This window comes from Pleurodeles waltl, chromosome 12 (genome assembly GCF_031143425.1).
Source record: "Pleurodeles waltl isolate 20211129_DDA chromosome 12, aPleWal1.hap1.20221129, whole genome shotgun sequence".
Classification (NCBI taxonomy): Eukaryota; Metazoa; Chordata; class Amphibia; order Caudata; family Salamandridae; genus Pleurodeles; species Pleurodeles waltl.
In genome coordinates, this window is record NC_090451.1 from 235,433,765 (window position 1) to 235,459,979 (window position 26,215).

The 26,215-nt window shown below is 47.3% G+C and overlaps 1 protein-coding gene across 2 annotated transcripts in view; it reads left to right on the plus strand.

Moving 5' to 3' along the window:
* Nucleotides 1-9,022, plus strand: part of LOC138267600 (adenosine receptor A3-like) — a 151,594-nt gene extending 142,572 nt beyond the window's left edge. For both annotated transcript variants that reach the window (XM_069216662.1, XM_069216663.1), the window contains exon 3: nucleotides 6,043-9,022. In XM_069216662.1, the coding sequence (XP_069072763.1) occupies nucleotides 6,043-6,881 (839 nt within the window). In that variant the 3' untranslated portion in view covers nucleotides 6,882-9,022. The remainder of the gene's footprint in view (nucleotides 1-6,042) is intronic.
* The last annotated feature ends 17,193 nt before the right edge of the window (nucleotides 9,023-26,215 follow it).

Genomic DNA, 26,215 nt, shown 5'->3' on the forward strand with positions numbered 1-26,215 from the left:
AAAAGGTAGGGATACATAATCAAAATTACAAGAGAAAGAGTAATCTATACTTTCTCTGTGGTAGAATAACTTACCAAAATTTATTTATTATACATTATCTAGGGCACACAGTGCATTGTGAGATATTTTAAATACCAGAAATGTCTAAATTCCAACTACACATAACACAAACATTACATACATATTACACATCAAAAGCCATGAGCTGATCGAGAGCGCACCCAAACATGGAAATCATTGGGCTGCAGATGATTTGGCGTCATGGGGTTGTCCCCAGATTTGTCTCTTGAAGAAGAGATGGTGGTTACTAAGACTCTTTGTAGAAGTAATCCACTTGAATGCGATGATGGAAGGTTTGTGTAACAAACACTCTGGGAACCTTATCTATTTCTTCTTAGGATTCCTATTGTTGCAAGCCAAGTGGTCTGTGGGGTTGAATACCCTTAATGAACCCAATCTCGCCGGGAAATGAAGGTGTCGACACGTTTCGGCCTCTCCAGTCAGGGCCTCATCAGGACTAACATGGGACAACACTGTCTCTTCATGTGGAAATCGGACTGTGAGACAGGCTTCCAGCAGTGAGCCGCGCCGGACCTGTGTTACGAGCGGAAGCCGCACTGAAATTAGGTCTATAACCACGGGGGCCAGACACTTTCAAAGATGACATGGGCTCAACGCGCCACGGACTGCTGCAATGGAAAATTTACTGGCGCAGAGGTGGCGTGGTCCTGTAGGTTGGGTGCGGCAAGTATCTGCATGTAGCTGCCACCCGGGAGGAAAAGCCAGGGCGTAGCAGATCTCAAAACAAAGATTGACCCAGCATGAAGTGGTCTGTTTCTGTACTGCCCAACCCTTCTTTCCTCCCACATACCTCACAAAGAGTTGGTCGGAACAACAACGCTCTTTTTTGATCCAGCCGGTGGAGCTGCTCCTCTTCCTTTGAGGGATGTGGGGGAGCAAAGAAGGTGGGCAGGGTGACAGATTGACCCAGATGGAATGGGGTCACCACCTTTGGAAGAAAGTGGCACAGGTGCCCAGCACTACCTTGTCTGGAAATACTGTGAGATATGGGGGTCTGGATGACAATGCCTGTATATCACTAAGAATGCTGTCTTGATGGTAAGCTGTCAGAGGGAAAAATTGTGCAGTGGCTTGAAGGGAGCACACATGAGGAAAGTGAGGCATGATAAAGGGTGAGGGGGAAACATGTACAAGTCCTTTTAGAAACCTATTTACAATAGGGGACTTAAATAGAGAGGGCTGGTGAGGCAGCAGCAGAAAGACCGACAGTGCAGAGAGAAAGCCCTTCAGAGTGCCTAGAGAGTAACCCTGCTGGGCAAGAGAAAGAATGAAAAGAAGAATATCAGATAGAGAAGCAGAAAGAGAATCTACAGACTTCTCTGTACAATTGTTTACAAATGTTTGCCAATGGCACATGTATACTGTCTTTGTCGAGGAACGCCTGGCTGCCAAGATAAAGTTACAGAGTTTGGGAGAAAGGTCAAAAGCTGTCAATCTCCATGCATGAAGTCACAAAGTTGACAGGTTTGGGTGGAGAAATCAGTGGGAAATCAGAGGGCAGCCTAATCAGAGGATTGTTGCTCATTTTCAGAAGCTTGGGATACCAGACTCTCCTTGTCCAATCCAGAGCCACAAGGATTACTTGGGCCCTATCACTCTTGATTTTCTTGAGAGCTCTGGGTAGGAGTGGTTGCGTCCACTCATAACAAAAAGAGTTGCTGAGCGACTTCCACCTTGGAAACTCTAACCGGCAACACAGCTGACATTGTGCGTTCTCTTAGAAGGCAAATAGATCTAACCAACGCTCTACCCACTGCTAAAAGAAACCTTGCACCACCTCTGAATGTAGATGCCACTTGTGATCCACTAGGCATCGACAGCTGAGTTTGTCCGAACTGGCATTCAGAGAACTTGCCAGGTGTTGAACCATCAGGGTTATGCCCTGCTGTTTCAGCGATGTCCAAATATGCAGGGCCTCTTGACAAAGGGTCCACGAACCCACCCTGCCATCTGATCTCCACCTCTCCCAGATGGCTGCCCAATCCCAGAAGTGACACATCTGTCACTACTGTGAGGTCTGGTTGGGGAAGGGAGAGGAGTCTGCCTCTTACCCAATCGCGGTTTGTAATCCACTAATGCAGGTCTTTCACAGTTCCCTCTGAGATCTGGACCACGTCAGAGAGATTTCCCTGATGCTGTGCCCACTGGAAGTTCAGATCCCACAGCAGAGCGTGCATATGCCATCTGGCATGTTTTACCTGTAGGATGCAGGAGGCCATGAGGCCCAGCAGCCTCGGTGTCAGTCTCACTGAAACCCAGGAGAGGCCGAAACATTGGTATCTAAGGCTGAATATCGTGGACTTGCTGCTCGGGTAGGATATGCTCTAAACTGCACTGTGTCCAGAACAGCTCATATGAAAGGAAGCGTCTTAGAGGGAGTCAGGTGTGACTTCGGCACGTTTATAGAGAACCCCAGCGAATGCAGGAGGTCCACCATAGTCTGGAGGTGGGAGACGACAGCCTCGGTTGAGCCCACCTTCAACAGCCAGTCCTCGAGGTAAGGGAAGACAAACTCCCGACCAGCGCAGATGAGCTGCGTCCACCGTCATCACATTGGTGAAGACCTGAGGGGGCTGGTAAGGCCAAATGGCAACACAGTGAACTGAAACTGTTCATGGCCTACTTTGAACCGCAGGTAAAGCATGTTGGCAGGCAGGATGGGAATATGAAAGTACGCATCCTGTAAGTCCAGCGCTACCAACCAGTCTTCTAGGTTTAGGGCACACAAGACCTGAGCCAATGTCAGCATCTTCAACTACTCCTTTTGAGGAAGAGATTTACAGTCCATAGGTCTAGAATAGGGCGAAGACCCTTGTTCTTTTTGGGTATCAGAAACTAGCGGGAATAACAACCACTGCCTATTTCTGATATCGGGACTCTTTCTATGGCTCTCTTGGTCAAGAGAGCCGTAACGTCCTCTCGGAGCAGTGACATATGATTCCTCTGCCACCCGTTCGAATGTGGGTGGCATGAGGGGAGGAAAAAACTGGAAAAGCAAGGCATAGCCCTTCCTAATGATCTGCAGTACTCATGCGTCCTATGTTATGGACTGCCAATGGAGGAGATTATGGTGTATTCTCCCTCCAACTGGGCCAGTATGATCCTACAGAACCAAATTAGGAGGGCTTTGAGGCAGCAGCTGCTGGGAGCTGGGCGGCAGACGACTTCTGGCCTGCACTCCCTATTGGGCTGAAGGAACCGTGCCCACATCCTCGCAAAGTCTGGGTTGGTTGTGAAGGATGGTGGCTGGCATAGGGCTGCGCAATACCACGCCCTTCCGTAGCCACAAAAGGCAGACGGTAAACGAGGGGTCACCAAGAGGCCCAAGGACTTGGCCGTCCCCGGGATTCCTTAAAGCGTTCCAGCTCCAAGTCTGCCTTCTCGCCAAACAGGTGAGTGCCATCAAAAGGCATGTCCATCAGGTTTGCCTGGATATCCCCCGAAAAAACAGATGTCCTCACCCAGGCGTGGTGCCTCAAGGCCACTGTCGACGCAACCGCTCTGCCTACCGAGTCAGTCGTATCTATGCCACACTGTATGTTGAACTTTGCTGCGTTTCTGCTGACTTTTACTGGCCTGGGCCTCCTCCGGGACCTGAGGCAGCACTTGCGCAACCTATCCCAAATGGTGTCCGAGAAACGGCCCAATAAGCAAGAGGTGTTCACCAACCTCAGTGCCAGGCTCGTGGAAGAAAACATCTTCTTCTCAAGATGGTCAAGCCTCTTGGATTCCCTGTCTTGGGGGCGAAGGGAATGCACCTTGGGAAGTGGAGACTTGGACTACCAAGCTCTCAGGTGTGGGGTATTGACTAAGGAAGCTAGGGTCTCCTAGCGCAGGATGATAGCGGCGGGGGATAGTCCTATTTACAGGAGCCCCTGTGCTGGTTCTGGACCAAGTTCCCAGCAGGATTTCTGTAAGTGCCTTTTTAAAGGAAAGATGGGATTCTGATATAGAAGTCCCAGGCTGAAGCACTTCCTTCAAGATGTTCGTCTTGACAGCCACTAAGGACAGTTAGAGGTTGAGGACCTCCAGCGCCCTACACACCACCATAGCATAGCAAGCTGTCTCCTCCATGGCCACAGTGGGGAGGAGAGAGCAAACCAGAATTTGGAGAGGTGTCCAGATCACTGGCCTCTCCTAGCCCCTCACACCAGTCCAAACTACTCTCCAACTGGTGTTCCAATGGGCTCGTGACCCTTCCAACTCTCTTCCATGCTTGGCTGTGTAAAATAAGGCTCAAGCAACGATCTGGCACCTGTGGGTGCCGAATCGTTGGAAATCAGAAGGGCGCTGCCAGTGGGTGCTGGCAGCACCGGGAGCATCGGCGTTGAGACCGGCGCTATAGAATGTCGCCTGGCTATAACCAGCGCCAGTCCAGAATCAGATCCATGAGACCCCATCGGAGCTGAGGCCAAAACCGGTGGTGTGGAACTTGATGTCGTCTCCTCTGACCTCACGCTGCCCGAAGGCACATCAGAGGAGTTAGCCTGCTCAGATATGCGGAGCATGGCCTCGTAAAATTATTTCATTTGAGCGGGTGTCGATCCAGCTCCAGAAACGGGGGGGTGAGCGGAGTCGAACTGGACAACGGCTCTGCAGAACTGTGCTGGGAATGCCGATGTTTCCTGCTCGTCTTGTCAGCTGACGGACGAAGTGAAGTGACTTCTTTTTGTGCCACTTACCAGAGTGTCCCAAAGGCCCTCAAATGAAACGAAGAGGAGTTGGGGCTCCTGGAGCAGTCCCACAACATCCTTCTGGACTGGGACAAAGACCTTCGAGGAGTTGCATGTGCTGGAGTCATGACTGTTGGGCCACAAGCAGCTTTAAGGACCGCTCCCTCAAAGCCTTCGGAGCTATGGCCGGGCAGTCCAAGCATGACTTGGAGTCATGGTCATGCTGGAGGCACCAGAGGCAAACGAGATGGGGGTCTGTAGCTTAAATGGCGTGGAGACAGGCGGCACACGGTTTGAACCCAGCCTTCCTCAAAGACATCCTTGACACACTTGAAGAAAAACATGACAAAGCGTCCGAAAAAAGGCCTGTCAAAAAACAACAGAGGGGTTACTCTCTCCCGATCTGCGCTAACTGCCGTGGAAAGAAAAGAACTGATGCCCAAGCACCTGGGTGTCGCCTATATAGGTGATCGCAATGTCTTTTCCGGCACCAACACTGCCACGCAGAGCCAAATGGAGCCAACTGACAGCAGGCACAGGGGTATTACTCGAGCAAAAGTTTCTGGATCCAGTCTGACACCTGGGGAAAATCAAAGGTCAGGAATCTGCAGCTAGAATCCTCTATCAGGTAGGTGTAACAGTCCCAGGTTTCCCGGCACTGTACTCACAATGAGTTGTAACATTTGAACCAACTGCTATTTCCTCAGCACAGAATAATATACTGGGTACAACTATGCTTTGGGGAAAGGCAGCCCACTGTGCAAATGCACTCTTTTTGTTTTAGTTTGTTTTTGCCCCTGGGAAAATTATTTTTCCCCATGCAGATACCTCTTTCCCTATACCCCGGAAGAGTTTGGAGTGTTCTTTTCCCTTCCCAACCTGGAAATGGAGGTAAATGGTGGCAAGAGGTTGTGAATGTCCAGCAGTTACTAGAGTTTGTTGTCATCCACCAACTAGCAAGGCAAACTTTACCCTAATCTGCCCATTTACATGGAGTTGTGTATAGTTAGTGCTAATTGCAGTTATATCTACTAGGTCTGAGGTGGGTAGAGTTGTATGTCCCCAGGGATAAAAATATGCTGCACTGTAAGTAATTCTGGAAGTGCTAATTCCATGGGAGAGTTCACTGTCGAAATGTCATCAATTCCTATCACAAGTCCTCCAAAATCAGAGGATTATTCATTAATACCCAAATCTTTAGCAGGTCCACATTGTAAGAGTGCAGTAAAATGCACATGACAGACCAGTTAGTAATTGTATTGTTACTGTATCTTATTCTCTCTTGCAGTGTCCTTGGCTCTAGCAGACATCATCGTAGGAATCCTGGTGGTGCCCTTTTCTGTCTATACCGAGATCGCCCTCATGGTTAATAGCACTCGATCTACTCAGAACAATGGCTGCTCCTACAGTGGGCGACACTTGGAAGCCTGGCAGCCATGCAAGGCGATTGGCATCATATTCACCGTCTGCACCTTTGTATCTATCAGCACCATCTTTCTAATGACAGTGGAGCGCTCCGTTGCCATCCTTAGACCGCTGCACAAGGACTCGGTGATCACAAGGCAGCGGACTCTCAGCCTTATTGTCTTTTCCTGGGTTGTAAGCTTTCTTCTGGCCATCACGCCATTCATCTTCAGTAACGCCTTCACCATGGAGTACAACATGTGCAGCCGCATGTGTAACTACGCTCTGATTACCAACCAAGCCCCCTCTTGGAATGTTATGTTGCTCTTTCCCATATTTGACTTTGCTCTTTTGGGGGCCTCCTTGGTGGTTAATGTCCTCTCCTTTTCTACCATTCGCCACTACTCCCACAAACGCAAGTTCCTGGCTGAGGTAGAGAGCTATGTAGGTGCTCAAAGGCCATCCTTCTCAGACATAAAGGCCGCTAAGACCATCAGTATCCTGACCATTGCTTTCACAGCCTCCTTTACACCAATCGCAGCCTTTGTGGTTGGCAATGTGGCAGGCTACACGTGGTGCACCTTCTCCTTTTTTGCTTTCTGGATCCTGACATCAAACAGTTGCTGCAATGTGATCATCTACAGTGTCAGAGACAAACGTTTCCGCCATGGGGTGAAGCAACTGTTTATACGGACGCCACCAATTGTTTGGGAAAATAACTGAACGTCAACAGAATTCTCCATGGAGAACTCACTACTTATTGTTACTTATCACCCACTGATGATCATTTTTTAATAGCTTTGTCATGTTAAGTTCACAACTTTCAGATAAATGTATTTTAAATAACTGTATATATTTAACAAAGGCAATGGTGTACCAATGTAAGCCGCATTCATTGTGGTGCCCACTCAGCGCTTCTCCTCTGTCTGTGTTTTGGGATTCTTCAACACAATCACCAAGTGCCAAGAAGAATGTGTGTAAAACCATCCACAATCCAAGTGACCGACAAATAGAACACTTAATTGTTGGAACTGCCCCAGTATGCTGTTCTCTCACAATGGGATGAGGTTTTCAAGCACAGTCTCAATGCACTTCCACTACCTTTGGAGAGTTGCACGCTCATACCCAACGATCCAGTGCATATGTTGTTTCACTGCTAAATTCACTGCCTTTGAAGAGGTGGAAGCTTCTTCTTATCCAAAACAGCTGTAGGGGAGCAGTCCTCCCTTTTAAATTATGAGTATGGCAACACAATACTTTGCATTTGGAGACAAAGACAAGCACTTCCCTAAAACCCTCAATGGGCTAACAGAGATAAGAGGTACATACAGCCAGTCTCAATGGGGGAGAGTAATTTGAACCAGACACAAAGCACAGTGGGCTACCCAAAGGCCATGAGATTGGTGGCTCACTCTGCTCAAATCCACTCCTATAAAACCAGTTGGTTGGTTGGTTTCAGCAGGATGAGTACTGCCAAGTGCAGTGGGGGGAAATCAATGGACTAACCCGCTACAGTGTGGAGGGAACAGCATTGCTGGCACACACAGGGAGGGAAAAGTGATGGGTGAACCCACCACAATGGGGATGGAAGGTCACAATTTTTAGATGTGTCTGGGTGATCTCCAATGACCATTAATATTTCTGTGGAGGGAGGACAATTGATTCCAGGCCCTACCAGAGAAAGCAACAGTTAATCCACCTAAGTGTGAGGTGGGGGAGTGGGTGCAACACATTCACGTTTTGAGAATAACATGGACAATGCGAGGATATTACTTGGTGCTTTTATTTATTTATTTAGGGCTATACTTTACAGACACATTGCAAGTCAGTTGTATCAGGAATAGCAAGTTAGGCACATTTTGAATGATTATAAACAAGCAAGTGAAGAAAGTAACAAGTCATGAGTTAGAACACCTATTTAGGATGCAGGGAGGAAGGCAACTCTGTCCGAATCCTACAGCATCTATGTTAAAAGTGGATTAGGAAGAACTTCAGAAACTGGTGAGCTGCGCCACAGCGACGCGAAATTCTAGGCACTACATAAAACGGTGAACTGAGGGACAGCGATGTGGACTGGTGGGCTGTGATTTAAGGTTAGGACACGTGTCTCATCACGCCAGTGCTCGACATAAGCATAAAAGTGTTAAATCACACAATGCAAAATATATATAGTAAATAATCTCCGCACACCACAAGATTAATGATTTATTTAAGGAACAAAATAACTATCTTTAATGAGGCGAGCTCAGGAAATACCTGTGGGTCTTTCACAACACAATCGGACAAATACTAGCGCAAACAACGACAAATTAATCTAAAATTATAAAGCCCTACCTTTCACACCTCTTTCTTCCATCATACGCCTAGGCGCAGAGGCCCAAGAGTGTCACTTTTGTCACTCGCACAAGGCACAAAAATGGTTCCCATAGGCCATCTTGCAATGAGGCTCTTACACAGTCTCTTGTGGGGTAGGGTGCTACCTATCCAGTAATGCACTCCGGCGCTTAGTCACTGTTATGACACGCTATATAACACAAGCAGAATCTAAAGTGTTAATCCTGGGAAACGCATGAAAATTGGAGCGCAGGGTAATTGAACTCTTAGGTTCCCCTTCGGTACTTACAGCTGTCAAATCCCTGTGTTTGGCATCAGAAACACTCCCCTACTTCAAGGGTTGTGAGGTGGGGAGTAAGCCAGCCTCACAAATCCTTTTAGCCACACTGATCTGCTGTGTCATTCATTATCACAAAATCAAGGCAAATGACTTCCACCATGTGTTGGCATCTTGTGATATGCATTAGCAATTAAAATGGGGAAATATGTTCTCTTAAAAAGACTAATTAAAAAATCATTATGTTATAGTATTTCTTTTTTCTTTGCTCCTTGGTTTGTACCCATGTCAACTCGAAAGAGACGTAATCATTTTCCAGCCACAGTACTGTTTCTTGTTCTTTTAGCTGAGCTTCTTTTAAGAAGACACTACTGCAGCGAGGTTCAAAAGATAGTTTTTCAGACCTTGCTGTGGACCGTGGGATATAGCAATGGTACCATGGATCAAAATATAAGCAAAGAAAACATGCCATCATACAGTTGGTTGGGTAGTAAACAAACTGCTGCATAGGGGGGCATGTATACTCCAGGTGTCAGGATGCACTAACCTTGTGCTCAGATGGCAGCAATCCACTCTTCCGTCGGTCACCACCGCCACCAATGACCACATACACAGGGATGTGAGGGCCAGTGTTAGGAAGGGTGTTGACTGCAGGCTGTAGTGGATAGCTAAAGACAAACAGGTAGCTTTAGAGATTTGTCAAGGAAATCCTACACTTAATAGTAATAGTGAATAAGTAAACCTCACGGATATCTCAGTGCAACCAACTGTACTTTGATGTGGAACTTGTGATTCCTAAAACTAAACTTACAAATAAGGAGTTTACTGACACTGTGTAAATAAAAATAACTATTTCACGTTTCATCACTATGCACTCTCTGTGGTAGATGAGGCATAATGTGTACTTGGTTTGTGTAACACGCATGCGTAAGACTTACACGTAACATAGTACTGGTTTAAAAGTCCTTCCTGTTCCGTCACAGAATAACCCTGAAGTAAATGCAACAACTAGCAGTCTTATATGAGTCCATATGAATGCTCATAAAGTTCAAAGTTTGTTTTCACCAACAACACAACTTCCATGAATACTTCTCTGAAATCCAAATCTTCTTCAATCCAATCCAAAGGAAGCAACTGCTCTCTAGTAAGGGAATCCTACATCTGTGTAGCAAGGTCCTGTCTTTGGCAACATTAGCTCGTGATTGCCTAGCACAGAAACGTTGGGTCATGAGGGATGTTATACCCAGATGTCCAAGATTGCTGCCACATCTCCACACTATGTAGGAGTTCATGGCCTGCTGGGAAATATAGTTTGTTGTTGGGACGCTGTTGCATAGTGCGTTCTCCATGCATGTGAAGCATCATTCGAGACAGTGCCGACACTCTTCAGGGACTGCCTGGCTTTCCTTTCAAGGGAAAGACTCAGTGCAATCGAGTCAAGAGTATCGCTTCCCATGTGCTCGCCAAGTTCCAAGCAGCAGGCACGATTTTCAGCCCTGCTTCCTGACACTTGGGTTCCAGTGCGAATGCACCAGCTGCACTAATGATGTGTTCCACTGGCTACAATGTAGTAAAAGTTAGGCCCCGATTAACAGTGTTTTTGTTACATATGTTCAAAGCTCTTGAGATGTTAAATATCACCTAGATGCTACAGCATGAGCAGATAGTTCTGTATTAATATCCAGGATGGATCTGTTCAAAGCCCTGTATACCAATGCATCCTAGACCAGATTTTTGGGATTCACTTACCTTGGCCTCAGTCTTCGACCCTTCACTCTCTCCACCCCAGATCCTTCGAACTACGGTCTGCAAGGACTGGCCCTGCAATTCAACCTATCCCAATAGCAGTGACTGCTTAACACGTGGGAACACCGGCCCAAGTTAAACACTTTTCGTGTAATTCAGCTGGTTATTATCTTTTTGACACAAGTGAAGTTACACTACTTTTATTGACACATGGTCCTTTCTGTTGCAAAGGCAAGGATACATTTATTATTTTGCTACCCCATGTGAGATGAGTACTTTTTAGCAGTTCGTTTTGCTCACGAAGATAGTTTTTTGCTGAACAAGTATAATGCATTCTTATTTAGTTTTATCGAGGTTTTGAGTGATGCACTTCAACCTAGACCATTACAAATTAGCTTTTGGACTGCTACAGTTCGATTGGCCTGCAGAATTCTTAAAATTGTCTGTGTGTATGGTGTCAATGGCTCAGGGGATGGTTCAATAGGTGGGAAAGGGACTGGAGATAGGGATGAGTTCGTGGACGAGTAGTTGGCCTGATAGATCTGACCACTTTCTTTTGGGAAACAATGCAGCATATGGTACCCTCAGTCTGAGAGCAGTACTCACTCGACTCAAGAGTTAGCGAGGAAGGAGATATTATTTGTACAGCAGGAAAAGACTTTCCCTAGAAAATTGACAGCTGGATCGTCCATATCCGCTTTAGGATTCAGGAGTGCCTTAAAGATGGTGTGCAGACATTTGCAGTTGCGTGGACAGAGAGGTGTCAGTATATGAGAATGCCTGCACAGCAGCGGGCAGTGTGTCTGAACACCTGTACAGGCAGAGCAGGGCCTGTGTCTAAGAACACCTGCACAGTGACAGGCATAGCATCAGTCTAAAAGCAGATGGGCAAATATGGAGGGAAGGTCCAGTGTGTGAATGCTTTCACAAGGACAGACAGGGTGCCAGAGCAATTGCAGAAGAAAGAGAGTATATTCAGTGCCGAGGAACCCAGTAGGCCATCAGTACACCTGCATATGGGCATGGAGAGCAAGGCCACTGTATGGGAGCACCTACAAAATGGCAGGCTTTATACCAGGTAACTTGTATAGAGAGTGGGAGATGCAAGGCCAGCAAGCAAGAATATCTGCACAGTGACAGGCAGGGTATCACTATAGCTGTACGGAGTTACGCAAAGCATGGCCGGGGTGTTGAAGACACAAAGAATATGGCCATTGAGCAAGAATACCTGCATGGTGATAGTCACACATACGCATTGACAGGTATGCAGAGAAGTATTAATGTGTGTGTGGGAATGTCTTGAAGCAGGTGCACTGTATCAGTAGACTTGCAGATGAATAGAGATACAAAATCCAGTGACAAAGGGACAGGGATTCTGTGTCACAGGGGCAGACAGTCTATTAGTATACTTGTGAAGGGACAGGCAGAGAGGATTTTGTGCATGAGAATACCTGTGCAGGAGCCAGCGCAATGTGTGATGTGTGTTAGGGCATGTGTGCAAAAACAGAAAAGAGGACAACAGGTACCTTTAGCTGAAAGAGCAGCTAAGTGAAGGGTCATATTTGAGAATATCTACATGTATAGGCACTTGTAGGTTGGCAAAAAGGGGACAATGTATCAGGGTAACTTTATTCAGTGAAAAGCACACTTTGATAGAGGCAGGACACCTGTACAAAGACAAGCAAATATCGTTCATTGTGGAAGAAAATAAGAAGTACCCACTGGTGTAACTCTTGGTCCTTCTGTAGCACACACACCTTCTTATTCCAGAGGACCTTAGCAAATGTCTTAGAATGCAAGAGAACTTGGCAGCATTTCCAGCAACCCCACAGACAAAGCTGCTCTCTGCTGATGAAGGGCTAAACCCAGAAACACGTGTCCAGAGATACACAGCACTAGCTGCACCTACTAAGATGAAAAACTACAGACTACTATATGGAGTAAAAAAGAACTTGTACTGCATTTACCATGATGCAATGGGGTTGAGTGCATGCTGGAGTGTGAGGCAGGATGCTCCCATCTGTTTCCAACTTTGGAACCAAGTACCACACACATCTGGAAAGACCCTACGACGAAGGCCTTAACTGTAGAAAAGGTATTTCCGCACTATTCTGTGTGCCTTCAGAGGTGAGCAGTTTACTGTTTTAAAATTCCAGTGGCTATTCAACATTGAAGCATTCTTTCCTGTATCATGTACTTAGCATTGAGAGCTTCCTGGTTAATAAATTCGTTAGCGACTTGGCATTTTATCTTCCTTTTCCGAGGTTAAAACAATGCTAATCCTCTGGTGAAGCAACCACCCATCTAATTATAAAACCCTGCAATAAAAAATGAAGAGAGCTGGCCCCTGAGGCTAGAAAAGTGACCTCTGCATTACCGGTTACTGCAGGAGCTTCAAACGTCTAGAAATGTTTTATCGCAGATCACGTTTTTGCTTGGGTGTGGTTTAAGCAGGTGCTTCAAGAACCATGTCAACGGAAGAGTTCCCAACTCTGGTGAGATCTGGGCATCACTAGAAACTGGGAAAATGCCAGTCTGTAGTCTATGTACTAATGGAGGTCATCCAAGCCGCACCCTTGTATGGAGTCCAAAAACTGGAATATTCTTCTGGGTAAAGTGGGGCTTCTTGATACTAATCTCACGCATGACAATGGGAGCTTCCACCTATACCTTCTTTCATCAGTACCTAAAACCTAATCAGTCCTCATGAATGCGACAACTAGTTATTGGGCAGCTCGCCACTTAGAGGGAGCTGGGGCGGTTGTAGGACCGAAGGGCCTGTACTATTAAGTAAACAGAGGCCCTCACTTTAGCAACTGTGGAATCCTGCATTATTTTATGATGTCAGGCGTGGGGTCTGTGATGTAATGGTGTCCCACTACTCTCCTATAGGATGTTCATTTGTTCGCTATTGGAATCTTGCTGTATTCTTGTTAGTCCAGGGTCAGTTGACTCTGCCTGGGCTCCCTTGCTGTAGTTGTCTTGTGCACTGTTAAACTACTATTTACAACCTAAAGATGCTGTCTCATCGTGTCGCCTGACTTCACATTTGTCAACGAGCGGTGGGAGAGATTTTATGGACCTATAAAGACGGAAGGAAATAAGTTAAACTTCAGGTACGGTTTTTAAATGAGTTTGTCGCGAAAGGGCTTTGAAAGCGCATTTTAAATGTGGTATGTGAGCCCAGGGCTCTGATTTGTAGCTACTTTCAATAAATAATCTTCGTTCAGCTATTGTTTTGTAAGGTTAGCTCTACTGATCTTTCGTTAAGATAAGAAGAGCCACCATTTTACTGGGGCGCATGCGCCGGTGCTCCTTCATGCATCGTGACTGCGGCCTCTGTCGCTTACCGCACATCGTGGAAGCTGCTGAGCCTGAATGAGAGGGGGCGAGCCAACACAGAGGCAAATCAGTTGTCATGTAGACCGTGATGTGGACAAGATTCTTCTACGGAACCACGCTATAGAAAAATGTAAAATTAAAAAGAGGTGACTGTATAGCACACCCAGTGAACTCGAGCATTTCAACACGTTCTCACATTGCAATAAGAACAAAGGAAGCACGCTGAAATCAAATATTTCACTAAAATCACAGATTTCCCGCCAAAGCAATCTTCAGAACAAGCCAAGCAAGAGGACTTCATTTCCCATCAGCACTCGATCTCCCATCATCATCCTCCACACAGGAAGTCCCTAACATACACAGTACAGGAAGTAACATTACTGTTTTTTCTGCCAAAACTGTCTTTAAAAGAAGAAGCCAAGTAAGAAAACTTAATTTCCTATCAGCACAGGAAATGACATCATTGTACCCTGCAATTCTCCCCCCAGGACCTACCTAATGGTAGCTGCAACACAGATGCACAGCAAACATGTGCAGCGAGTGTGCTGCTGGAGTGCTGAAGGCGTGCCAAAGGCAAGCCAGTCTGTGTCTGTCCGCACCTGGACCACGCCCAGGGATAGGAACCCTGGTCTGATCACTGCCCAGTGACACACCGCAACACTCTTTAGGTTGCTTGACCCCGAATGCAGTTACCCCAACTGCTGCTCTGCCGCGCCACAGTAGGAGCTTGCACCTGCACCCACTGCCGGTTCTCCAGCAGCCACAGAGCCCCCCATGCAAATACTAACAATGCTCTCAACACCCCCTCCCAACACACATGCCACACAAGCACCAACAACGCCTTCATTCCACCCTACAACACATGCCACATCAAAACCGCACATCAACATCCACTCACATGCATGCTTCTCAACACACAATCACTCAGCAAGCACAAAACCAAAATATGGGACTTGGTGAGCAGGGAAACACCTGACATCCTCTTTATCACAGAGACGTGGCTCAACCCCTCATCGGCTCCAGACATCGCCACTATCTTTCTATCATCTACAAGGAATCCATCGAAGACATCCTCAGAGAAAGCCACCCCATTCATGGAACACATGCACTTCAAGCTGTGAATCTCAGAAAACTTCACCCTGAACGGAACCCATACTTACCGACCACAAGCCATCTTTACCAACTTCATCACCAACTTTGTCTCTTCGCTCACCACTCACTTCAAAACCTATATTCTCCTCAGTGACCTCAATTTTCACATGAAAGACCGAAAAAACCTGTTTCACAGCATTCCTTCAAAGCTTGATCAACATCGGACTCACCCAGCTCGTCACATAACCAACACACAACACAGGACATACACTGGGCCCCCACCTTCACCACAAGAGACTGCATCAAATACAACTCCACCACACTGCTCATATGGACTGACCACTCCATCATCCACTTCCAAATCAACAGACCTCAAGTCAACACTCCTACCAGGTTCAGCATTCCAAGCCGCAGCTGGGGCAAAATCACAAAAGCAGACTGGCTCAGCGCTGTCAGCACGGATCAACCTAGTTCTACAGACAACTTCGACAAGGACATCAACAACTTCATCAAGAATTGTGCAGACTCCCTCGCACTCATCAAACCCAACAATAAAAGTACATCATGCAAACAAGCCAGCTGGCACACACAAGACCTGCGAGACACCAAACAACACTATAAACAGCACGAAAGGAAATGGAGAGCCAGCCACGACACCACAGACAGAACTACCTACAAGGCTGCACTCAAGCGCTATCACCAGCAAATAAAAGACACCAAGAATAAAGCGCTAGTAGACCACATCAAAGGAAGCTCCTAAAGCTGTAAGGAGATCTTATCGATCGTTAAGGATTTCATCTCATCCTCAGTCACTGTCACCAACATTGCTGCATTTCAGCAACTCTGCGACAACCCATCCAACTTCTTCCACAGCAAAACTGCAAACATCTACAGCAACTTCACACACCACCCAACCCCAGAGAACTTGTTGCTAATCTACACACCACCAACCAAGATGGCCACCTGACCGAATGGAAAACCCTCACTAGAAAGGACACCACGGTGTAGGAAAGTACCATCTTGCCTGGCATGTTACCCCCATATTTCACTGTATATATGTTGTTTTAGTTGTATGCGTCACTGGGACCCTGCCAGCCAGGGCCCCAGTGCTCATAAGTGTGCCCTGTATGTGTTACCTGTGTTATGACTAACTGTCTCACTGAGGCTCTGCTAATCAGAACCTCAGTGGTTATGCTCTCTCATTTCTTTCCAAATTGTCACTAACAGGCTAGTGACCAATTTTACCAATTTACATTGGCATACTGGAACACCCTTATAATTCCCTAGTATATGGTACTGAGGTACCCAGTCTCTAGCACAGACCCGGGTACTGCCAAACTACCTTTCCCGGGGTTTCACTGCAGCTGCTGCTGCTGCCAACCCCTCAGACAGGTTTATGCCCTCCTGGGGTCCAGCCAGGCTTGGCCCAGGAAGGCAGAACAAAGGACTTCCTCAGAGAGAGGGTGTTACACCCTCTCCCTTTGGAATAAGGTGTCAGGGCTGGGGAGGAGTAGCCTCCCCCAGCCTCTGGAAATGCTTTGATGGGCACAGATGGTGCCCATCTCTGCATAAGCCAGTCTACACCGGTTCAGGGATCCCTCAGCCCTGCTCTGGCGCGAAACTGGACAAAGGAAAGGGGAGTGACCACTCCCCTGACCTGCACCTCCCCTGGGAGGTGCCCAGAGCTCCTCCAGTGTGCTCCAGACCTCTGCCATCTTGGAAACAGAGGTGCTGCTGGCACACTGGACTGCTCTGAGTGGCCAGGGCCAGCAGGTGACATCAGAGACTCCTTCTGATAGGCTCCTTCAGGTGTTGCTAGCCTATCCTCTCTCCTAGGTAGCCAAACCTCCTTTTCTGGCTATTTAGGGTCTCTGCTTTAAGGAATTCCTTAGATAACAAATGCAAGAGCTCATCAGAGTTCCTCTGCATCTCTCTCTTCACCTTCTGCCAAGGAATCGACTGCTGACCGCGCTGGAAGCCTGCAACACTGCAACAAAGTAGCAAAGACGACTACTGCGACCTTGTAACGCTGATCCTGCCGCCTTCTCGACTGTTTTCCTGGTGGTGCATGCTGTGGGGGTAGTCTGCCTCCTCTCTGCACTAGAAGCTCCGAAGAAATCTCCCGTGGGTCGACGGAATTTTCCCCCTGCAACCGAAGGCACCAAAGAACTGCTTCACCGGTCCTCTGGGTCTCCTCTCAGCGCGACGAGCGAGGTCCCTTGAACTCACCAACTCTGTCCAAGTGACTCCCACAGTCCAGTGACTCTTCAGTCCAAGTTTGGTGGAGGTAAGTCCTTGCCTCCCCACGCTAGACTGCATTGCTGGGAACCGCGTGTTTTGCAGCTACTCCGGCTTCTGTGCACTCACCGAGGATTTCCTTTGTGCACAGCCAAGCCTGGGTCCCCGGCACTCTAACCTGCATTGCACGACCTCCTGAGTTGTCATCCGGCTTCGTGGGACCCTCTTGTGCAACTTCGGGTGAGCTCCGGTTCACTCCACTTCGTAGTGCCTGTTCCGGCACTTCTGCGGGTGCTGCTTGCTTCTGAGTGGGCTCCTTCTCTTGCTGGGCGCCCCCTCTGTCTCCTCACGTAACTGGCGACATCCTGGTCCCTCCTGGGCCACAGCAGCATCCAAAAACCCTAACTGCGACCCTTGCAGCTAGCAAGGCATGTTGGCGGTCTTTCTGCACGGAAACACTTCTGCACGACTCTTCACGACGTGGGACATCCATCCTCCAAAGGGGAAGTTTCTAGCCCTTGTCGTTCTTGCAGAATCCACAGCTTCTACCATCTGGTGGCAGCTTCTTTGCACCCACAGCTGGCATTTCCTGGGCATCTGCCCACTCCCGACTTGATCGTGACTCTTGGACTTGGTCCCCTTGTTCCACAGGTACTCTCGTCAGGAAATCCATCGTTATTGCATTGCTGGTGTTGTTGTTTCTGGCAGAATTCCCCCATCACGACTTCTGTGCTCTTTGGGGAATTTAGGTGCACTTTGCACCCACTTTTCAGGGTCTTGGGGTGGGCTATTTTTCTAACCCTCACTGTTTTCTTACAGTCCCAGCGACCCTCTACAAGGTCACATAGGTTTGGGGTCCATTCGTGGTTCGCATTCCACTTCTAGAGTATATGGTTTGTGTTGTCCCTATCCCTATGTGCCCCCATTGCATTCTATTGTGACTATACATTGTTTGCACTGTTTTCTATTGCTATTACTGCATATTTTGGTATTGTGTACATATATCTTGTGTATATTTGCTATCCTCATACTGAGGGTACTCACTGGGATACTTTTGGCATATTGTCAAAAAAATAAAGTACCTTTATTTTTAGTATATCTGTGTATTGTGTTTTCTTATGAAATTGTGCATATGACACTAGTGGTACTGTAGGAGCTTCACTCGTCTCCTAGTTCAATCTAAGCTGCTCTGCTAAGCTATCTTTTCTATCAGCCTAAGCTGCTAGACACCCCTCTACACTAATAAGGGATATCTGGGCCTGGTGCAAGGTGTAAGTACCCCTTGCTACTCACTACAAGCCAGTCCAGCCTCCTACACACGGTAATCATGCAAATCATCCACTCAGAGGCCCTCACCACAACTGTAACCTGGGAACATCAACAATCAGCACCACTCTGACCTACATCATCAACACCTCCATATCTTTCCCTGAAGTATGGAAACGTGCAGAAATTAATGCACTCCTCAAGAAGCCCACAGCTGACCTGAATCAACTGAGCAACTTTCAACCCATCTTCCTGCTTCCCTTTCCTGCCAAAGTGACTGAGAAGGCCAACAACAAGCAACTCACAACCAACCTCGAATGTCACCATCTTCTAGACAACACTCAATTAGGATTCAGAAAGAACCACAGCACTGATCACAGCCACAGGTGACATTCAAATCATCCAAGACTGAGGAGAAACAGCAGCCCTCATCCTACTGCTGGACTACAACAACACTCTTTGCGCCAGAATCTCCAACTAACAGCTACAAAGACTCCAGACCATCCAGAACACTGCTGCCAGACTCATACTTGACCTCCCATACCGCACCCACATCACACCACACCTCAGGAAGCTTCACTGGCTCCTCATTCACAAACGCAGTCAATTCAAACTTCTCACGCACACTTACAAACCCCTACACAACACAGGACCAGAATATCTGAACACCCACATACACTTTCACCAACCCACCAGACACCTACGCTCTGCCTCTCTCTCACATTCCCTACATCCACAAAAGCAAAACTGTAGGTTGCTCATTCTCCTATATCCCACCCAAGATATGGAATGACCTCCCTCAGCACATCAGAGCCTCCTCCTCACTTCTTGAGTTCTGCAAGAAGCTGAAGTCCTGGCTCTTCGTACAAGCACCTTGGGGACCACACTTGCCCAAGTGCCTCCATACCTTCTCGGATGATTAGTGCGCCCAACAGATCAATATAACATAACAGAGTTTGGTCAAACAGGGATGCCAGGAAAATTCTTAGGTTTTCTGATTTTGCACTGTGCCATTCAGCCACTAGATGGGTATCTTTTTCCCTTTCCTGTTTTACATCAAAAGTTAAGGATTTTTTTCCTTAAGCCTTGGCGCATTAGTTACAGTGTGGGTGAAAGTCAGCAACCACATTAAAGCTTGACTCGTTCTTTGCTAGAGATCCCGAGAGGACCTCGAGCTGAGCTAGAGCCAGACATCTGCATACATGCCAACAGGCCCGATTCAGGTGGGAGACTATTGATTTTTAATAACAAACATAGCTTTATTTTGGCTTTCCCCCACCTGAATCTGTCTCTGCTGCAATAGAAGTCAATGGGAAAAGTACATTTCGATTTTTTTCAAAATCTTCCACTTTCCTGAATCGTTGGCATGTATGCTTCTCGCCCTCTGCTAGCTTGAATGTGTAGTGACAGAACTTTCGCCTTGACTCGACGAAGACGCACTTCAAAGAGATTTGTTTTAGCCAGATTCTACTTTACCTTTCTGGCTCATCCATTAATAACTTGAAGTATCCAAATGTATTAACATTTAAAGGAGCACCCACCGTGACAGCTGGAGATCTGCTGGTTCACCGGTTGTTCCTTGGTGTCATCATTAGACTTCGTCTTTTCTGGGACAGTTTGTTACCATAGCGCCACCTGGTGGATAAATATAATTACACAGACTTTTCTCTGGCTGGTACTTATTTGACTGCAATAATTCACGTGGCAATGTTAGACAGGCTTTTAACTACTGCGGTAAGAAAAGGCGATAACTTGGTTCATGACATTTACAAAAGATTTCTTTCTTTTTAACAGAGATTAGCAAGCTTGTTGAGGACAACTTGATTGGCACGATTTTGTCAACCACAAGGATCATTTTCAGTGTAACATTTTTATCACACTGCTTACAACAGTTCAAAGTGGTTTGTCTTTTTTATTTGAATGCATTCATCATTTCTTTTTTTGCTAATCTTTGTGTATGTATTCTCTATTTCAACATGCAATATGTAGCTCTGCCAAATCCATTTCTTCAAGACCTGAAGCACCTGTTCTGAAATGGTTCTGGTTCCGTGGTTTCAAGGCATATTTAGAAGCATCGATGGTCTTAAGTTTAAAACGGATATAAAACAGGATGGAGGGTCAAAATGTTTTTGATCACTTACCTGAATATACACCTGCAGAAGATGAGGTTGTAGATGAATATCATGAAGTCGAAAGATATTTCCAATGTAAAGTCAACATTATTGTTCATCACTGCAAATATTTTACAAGCGTGCAGCGTCCCCATGAGTCAACAGATTCATATATTGTAGTATTGAAGGTTTTAGCTTCATATTGTGATTTTGAAGGCTTTACATCTCAACTCATTCATGATCAACCGGTGTCAAGATGTCATTCGAATAGGTTGCAAGAACGACTTTCAGCTTGCAAGAATCCTACTGCAGATGATGTAGCTGGCATAGCTAAGAGTATTGAAAGTTCACAAGACAATGCTAGACAACTTGAATTTACTCATTCTACAATGCACGTTGCTGTAGTTAATAAATCAAAAACTTCCATCAATGACAACAGTTAGGTATTATTTTCGTTCTGTCGGTGCAATTCAATTCAATGTTCACCACAAGTGTGCAGCAGGAAGTGGAGTCAGGATAGGAGGCTGGGAGGTCAGAGTCACAGCGGCTGGTCGCAATGGCAGGCAAGAGGTGGCAGGTTGAGGGGAAGTCAGAGGTGCGACAGAGAATTGAGGGCAAAGAAGAGGAGACAGTGGAGATGCGGGGAGCGTGAGGTGTGTCCTCCTTTCATCTGCCTCGGCTGCGCTGCTCATCGACTTCCTCATTCCAGCAGCCCGGACTCTGCTCCTGGATGCCGGGCCCCACTGATGGGGGCCAGTGCGGCATCTTTAGTCAGCTGCCGTGAGTGCATGCCCCATTACCCTGCGGAAGCGCCTCGGTTAGTACCGAGTGCGGCTTGCAGGGGTGCCTAGAGTGCCCCGCTCACACACACTGCATCTGCAGTCAAAACCAAATCCCGACTGACACAGGTCTCTCTCATGGCTTCTTGCTGCTGAGCACCGTTGACTAATAATTCCACCGGTCCTGCACCCTGCAACCCTGAAGGCGCAAAACACAAACACCCCCAGACGGCCCATTCCAGCAAATACTTAAATAGTACAACAGTCAGTTACTTGGCCGCAGTTTATTAGCGTTGATTTACAGCATATTTGCCCTGCTGTTATGAGGGCCTTAAATCATTGTGTCATATCACCGTTACATGCAATAGAGGTCCTGAAGTTGTCATAAATCACGTTATCTTCCAGAAGGTTGAAGGCCCATGGGTTTATGCTCAAAATTGGTACATTTGGGTCATAAATCACTTTCCATATTAACAACCCCATAAATTTGTGATATCTGCCTGTCACATGCCCATCAATCAATTCACCACAAATCACTCTTGTGTTTAGTCCTTTGTGTATCTTGCTCCTTGGCATTGGCGTTATTCCTTCTTATGTGGGAGGGTACTCATTTCCTTTTAGGCTTAACTTGCTACCTAGTTTAGTCCATGTGTCCAGCTCTCTGGCGGACCACTGGCTGTGAGTTCTGTGTTTTCGTGTACCTCCCCCGACTGCCTAACCCTGCCGTGAGGCATCCCAAGGTAAGTAGCCCTGCCACGCCGCTGAGTTGGGTGTGGCCTTCATTGTTCTTTATCTCTCCTTTTCCGCCATGCCACCTTTGGGTTACTGCTCAAAGACGGCTCCCCTGTTTCGGCCCGTCTTATTTGCAGCCTGCTAGCCGCAAGGCGGGCCATAAGTTATTCCAAAACATCTTTGTCCCTAGAGGGGACAGGTGTACCCTGTCTTCTCAAAGTATTCTGGTCTCTGTAAGTTGATTAGCCCATGTCTGATGCTTTCCCAGCCGTTTTGGACGCAAAACCTTTTCACTGACTCATTTAGTTTCTTCCTTGACTTGTCCAATGCCCCTGCTGAAATTGCCCCCCTCCACTTTTATCTGGGAATGATTTCTAACCATATCAACAAGGTGTTGCCCAGGCGCTTTGCCGCTGCAGTGAGGTTTCCCCTAATGCTTTCTAGTAAGCCTCTCCTACAGAGTTGGGCTAGGTCGTTGTCCCCCAAGTGTATAATTACCACATCTGGCCCCGTGTGCCGAGTGGCTAGCAGTACCCCTAGCTTGGCCTGGAGGTGTTCCCATTTCATGCCTGGGAAACCAAACCATTCTATGTTCGTCTGCTGTGGGCGTTGCTCCCTTGTGGGACCTCTCGACTCCCACCAAGTTTGGGCTCTGTGTACAAACGAGTGCCTGATCACCCATGCATTTCTGTGTTCACCTGTATGTGGAAGGGGACATTGAGGTTCTTGCTGCTATGCCCCCACCTTTTATGTGCTCCGTTGGGGGTGGGGGGAAGTAGGAGAGCTGCTACTCCTGTTTGTCTGTATGTTGCCTTCTTATGTAGCCTGTATAGGCATTTGAGTTCCACCTCTCAATTGCTTTTATGCCTGCAGCTGACATGCCATGTTACGCTGCTGAGGTTGCTGCCCCTATCCTAAACGAGTGGGTGCCAAATTTGCTTGCCGTGAGCCCTACCCTGGTCAGTACCCTTTTGAGCACTGCCTTGAATTGGAATGTGCTCAAGCATTCCCCATTCTCATGTTTGAGGAGCACTCCCTGCCCCTCTGGTCTCATTTCTAAGAACTTCTGAACACTGCACATACCTCGCGGTCGTCCAGGCATCTGAGCTCCACTTTTGCCCCTTTCCCCAGCTCATCGGTTTTGGATTTCCTTAGTAATATTTGCATGCTCTTTTGGCCTATCTGTGCATCCTGTCTTTGTATGCATGCGTTTGCGTGCCCTCTTTTGGTGGGGGCCACTAGCTTGCTTATCCTAAACGGCCCGAAGAATGCCAGGGTGCAAGCCGCTTTGAATAGCGTGCTCTCAAAATTGCTCTGGTATAGGTTATTGAGCACCCCCACCAGCTGCTTCAGTGTGCTAAAAACAATTGGGCGCCGCTGACCCCTAGTGGGCCCTTCTAGCCTGCACCACCCTTTCATTGCAGTCCTTATATAATGGGAGTTGGAGAGGTCTCTATCTGTTGTCAACTTGCTAAAATGCGCTACTGCGGTCAAGTGTGCCTGCGCCCAAGACTTGGATTGTTCTGCAAGAAAGTCCATTGTATGAATTTCTCCACTGCTTTTTGTGCCTCGTCGTGGTTCTCAAAGGACCTTAAATCTGTCACCTCTTGCACTGTTCTCGCGCATGCCGAATAGCACCTCGCAGTCTTTGGCGCTAGGGCGTGCTCTATTAGTGTTGACAAGTCACCTTCACGAGCCCCCACAGGCTGGGGGGAAATGGTGTCATCTCTTGTTCTGCTCCCGGAGCTATACTCCTGAATCTCCCCATCTGGAATCGAGAAAGTGCATCTGCTTTAGTGTTAATTGCGCCTTGCACGTGCCTCACCCTAATGTCTAGGTTGCTTTCCAGTTGTATTTTTACCATGTATCTCAATAACTTTAATACTAATGCTCACTGTGATGCCCCTCTATTGATCGCATGTACAACTGCCTGGTTATCCGACCATAGTGTGAGCTTCATGTCCTTTAGCTGTTCTTGCCAGATTGTTAGTGCCACTACAATAGGGAATACTTAAAAGGAGCGTGATGTTCCTTGTGAGGCCCCGTGTTGCCCAAGACTGGGGCCACTTTTTGGCGAATTACTTATCCTTCAATAAGGCCCCAAAACCTAGGCTGCCAGCTGCGTCTGTGTAATATTTGATATGCTTTGCTGACACCACGCCTTCTCTCCACATTAGAGTGCCATTGAAGTTCGCTAAGAAGGTTAGCCAGGTCCTCAAATCTTGTTTCTTCCCAGTGGCCAACCTGAAATGGTGGTGGTTTTTCTCTAGCCCCCTAGTCAACAGTGAAATTCGCCTAGCAAAAACCTTTCCAGCTGGAATGACTCTTGATGCAAATTTCAATTTCCCGATCAACTCTTGTAGCTCTCTTAGTGTGGTCTTCTGTTTGCCCAGTAACCTCTTGATGTCCTTTACCAGGTCCTGCACTTTGTCTTGGGGCATGCTGGATGTATCTGCTTCGGAATCCAGCTCTATGCCTAGGAAAACTAACTTGGTGGTTGGGCCCTTGGTTTTGTCCTCTGCCAGCAGAACCCCCAGTTTGGCTGCTAAGGATTGGAAAGCCTCTAGCAAATCCTGACATTCTGATCCGCTAGGCTGTCCTACGAATAGAAAATCATTTAAGTAGTGTAACTTCTCACCCCTTGGGTGTTGTTTGTGTAGTGCCCATTCCAGGAATGTACAGAATTTTTCAAAATATACGCAAGTAATAGAGCATCCCATGGGCAGGGCCTTGTCAAAGTATGTTTTTCCCTCAAACTTGAAGCCCAGGAGGTGGTAGCTCTCAGGGTGTACGGGGAGAAGCCTAAAGGCTGATTCTATGTCCACTTTGAACATCAACGCACCCCGCCCTTTTGCGCGCAGTGTATCTACTGCATCCTCCACTGATGCGTACCCCGTCGCGCAGTGGTCCGGGTCAATGCCATCATTCACTGATTCGCCCTCTGGGTAGGACAGGTGGTGAATAAGCCTAAATTTGCCTTGCTCTTTTTTGGGGGACCACTCCTAAAGGTGAAATGATTAGGCCAGGGGGGCGGGGCTTTGCAGTGGGCCTTCCACCCTCCCCAGCTCCTTCTCCTTGTTAATTTTTTCTCTTAGTATTGTTGGGTGCTCGCCTGCAGAGCTCTGGTTCCTTGGCTCTACTTTATGTGTTCTTCCCCTAGAATGGATTCTAAAACTTTGTTCAAAGCCTTCGCATATTAAGCTTGCGTCCTTTTTGTTGTCGTATTCGTTGGCCAGCTGCCTCAATCTGCCTGTGTTTATAGGGGATCTTGCCAACTCTAACTCTCTCTCCAGCCAGGCTACCGTGCTGGTTTGTCTATTTCTTTTTCTCTTTATCCCTCTTGTGGCTGCTTCCTCTCCCCCTCTTGCATTGTGCTGCGGGATGTCCCCCTCCCACACATGTGGAGCACACGTGTCTGAATTTGCACGCTGCCCCCAGGTACACTCGTCTTTGTCGTACTTGAAGCATACTGCTGTTGCTCCCTTCCCAGTCTGTGGCCCCTTCCACTGTGTGAAGTGTTGCTGTCTGTAGAAGGGCTTCGCCTTCTCATGTCTTTCCCTTTTGGTAGCTTCCACGAAAGTGCTGCTCACCCTTGCTTGCCCAGCTCTTGGCCTCTCTTGGTACCATAATTTTGTGCATGTAACCTGCCACATCCTCCTCATCCCATTCCATGTCTGGGTGAGCTTGCATTTGTAGCCTGAAACTTTTGTCATAATCTATCCAGGCGTCCCCCGTGAATTGCCTCTGCGCCTCGTGTATTTTTGACTCGTAGAGCCATAAATCTTTTGCACAATGTGGAAACTTTTCCACTATGATACATGCCATGAGTCTAAAAGCATCCAGCTAGTTATCAAAATTCCTCTCTTTCCTCACCCTGTTTCTCTCCCTCCTCTCTTCTTCTTTCTTGTCAACTGTGGTCAGATCTAAACCCTCGACCTGAATCTCTAGGAGTGAGAATATGTCGATAAACTCCCTACGCCATATTCGTTCTTTGACTGCCAGTGGTATCATGCTTGCCAGCCCTGGCGTTCTTGCTACCATGTATAGTCTCCCTAGGCTCCTCTTTTTGTATGCCTCCGGGGCCAGACCCCCAGCTGATAGGCTGTGCGGCCTGCGTGCATCTTTATCTGTGTCACTGCC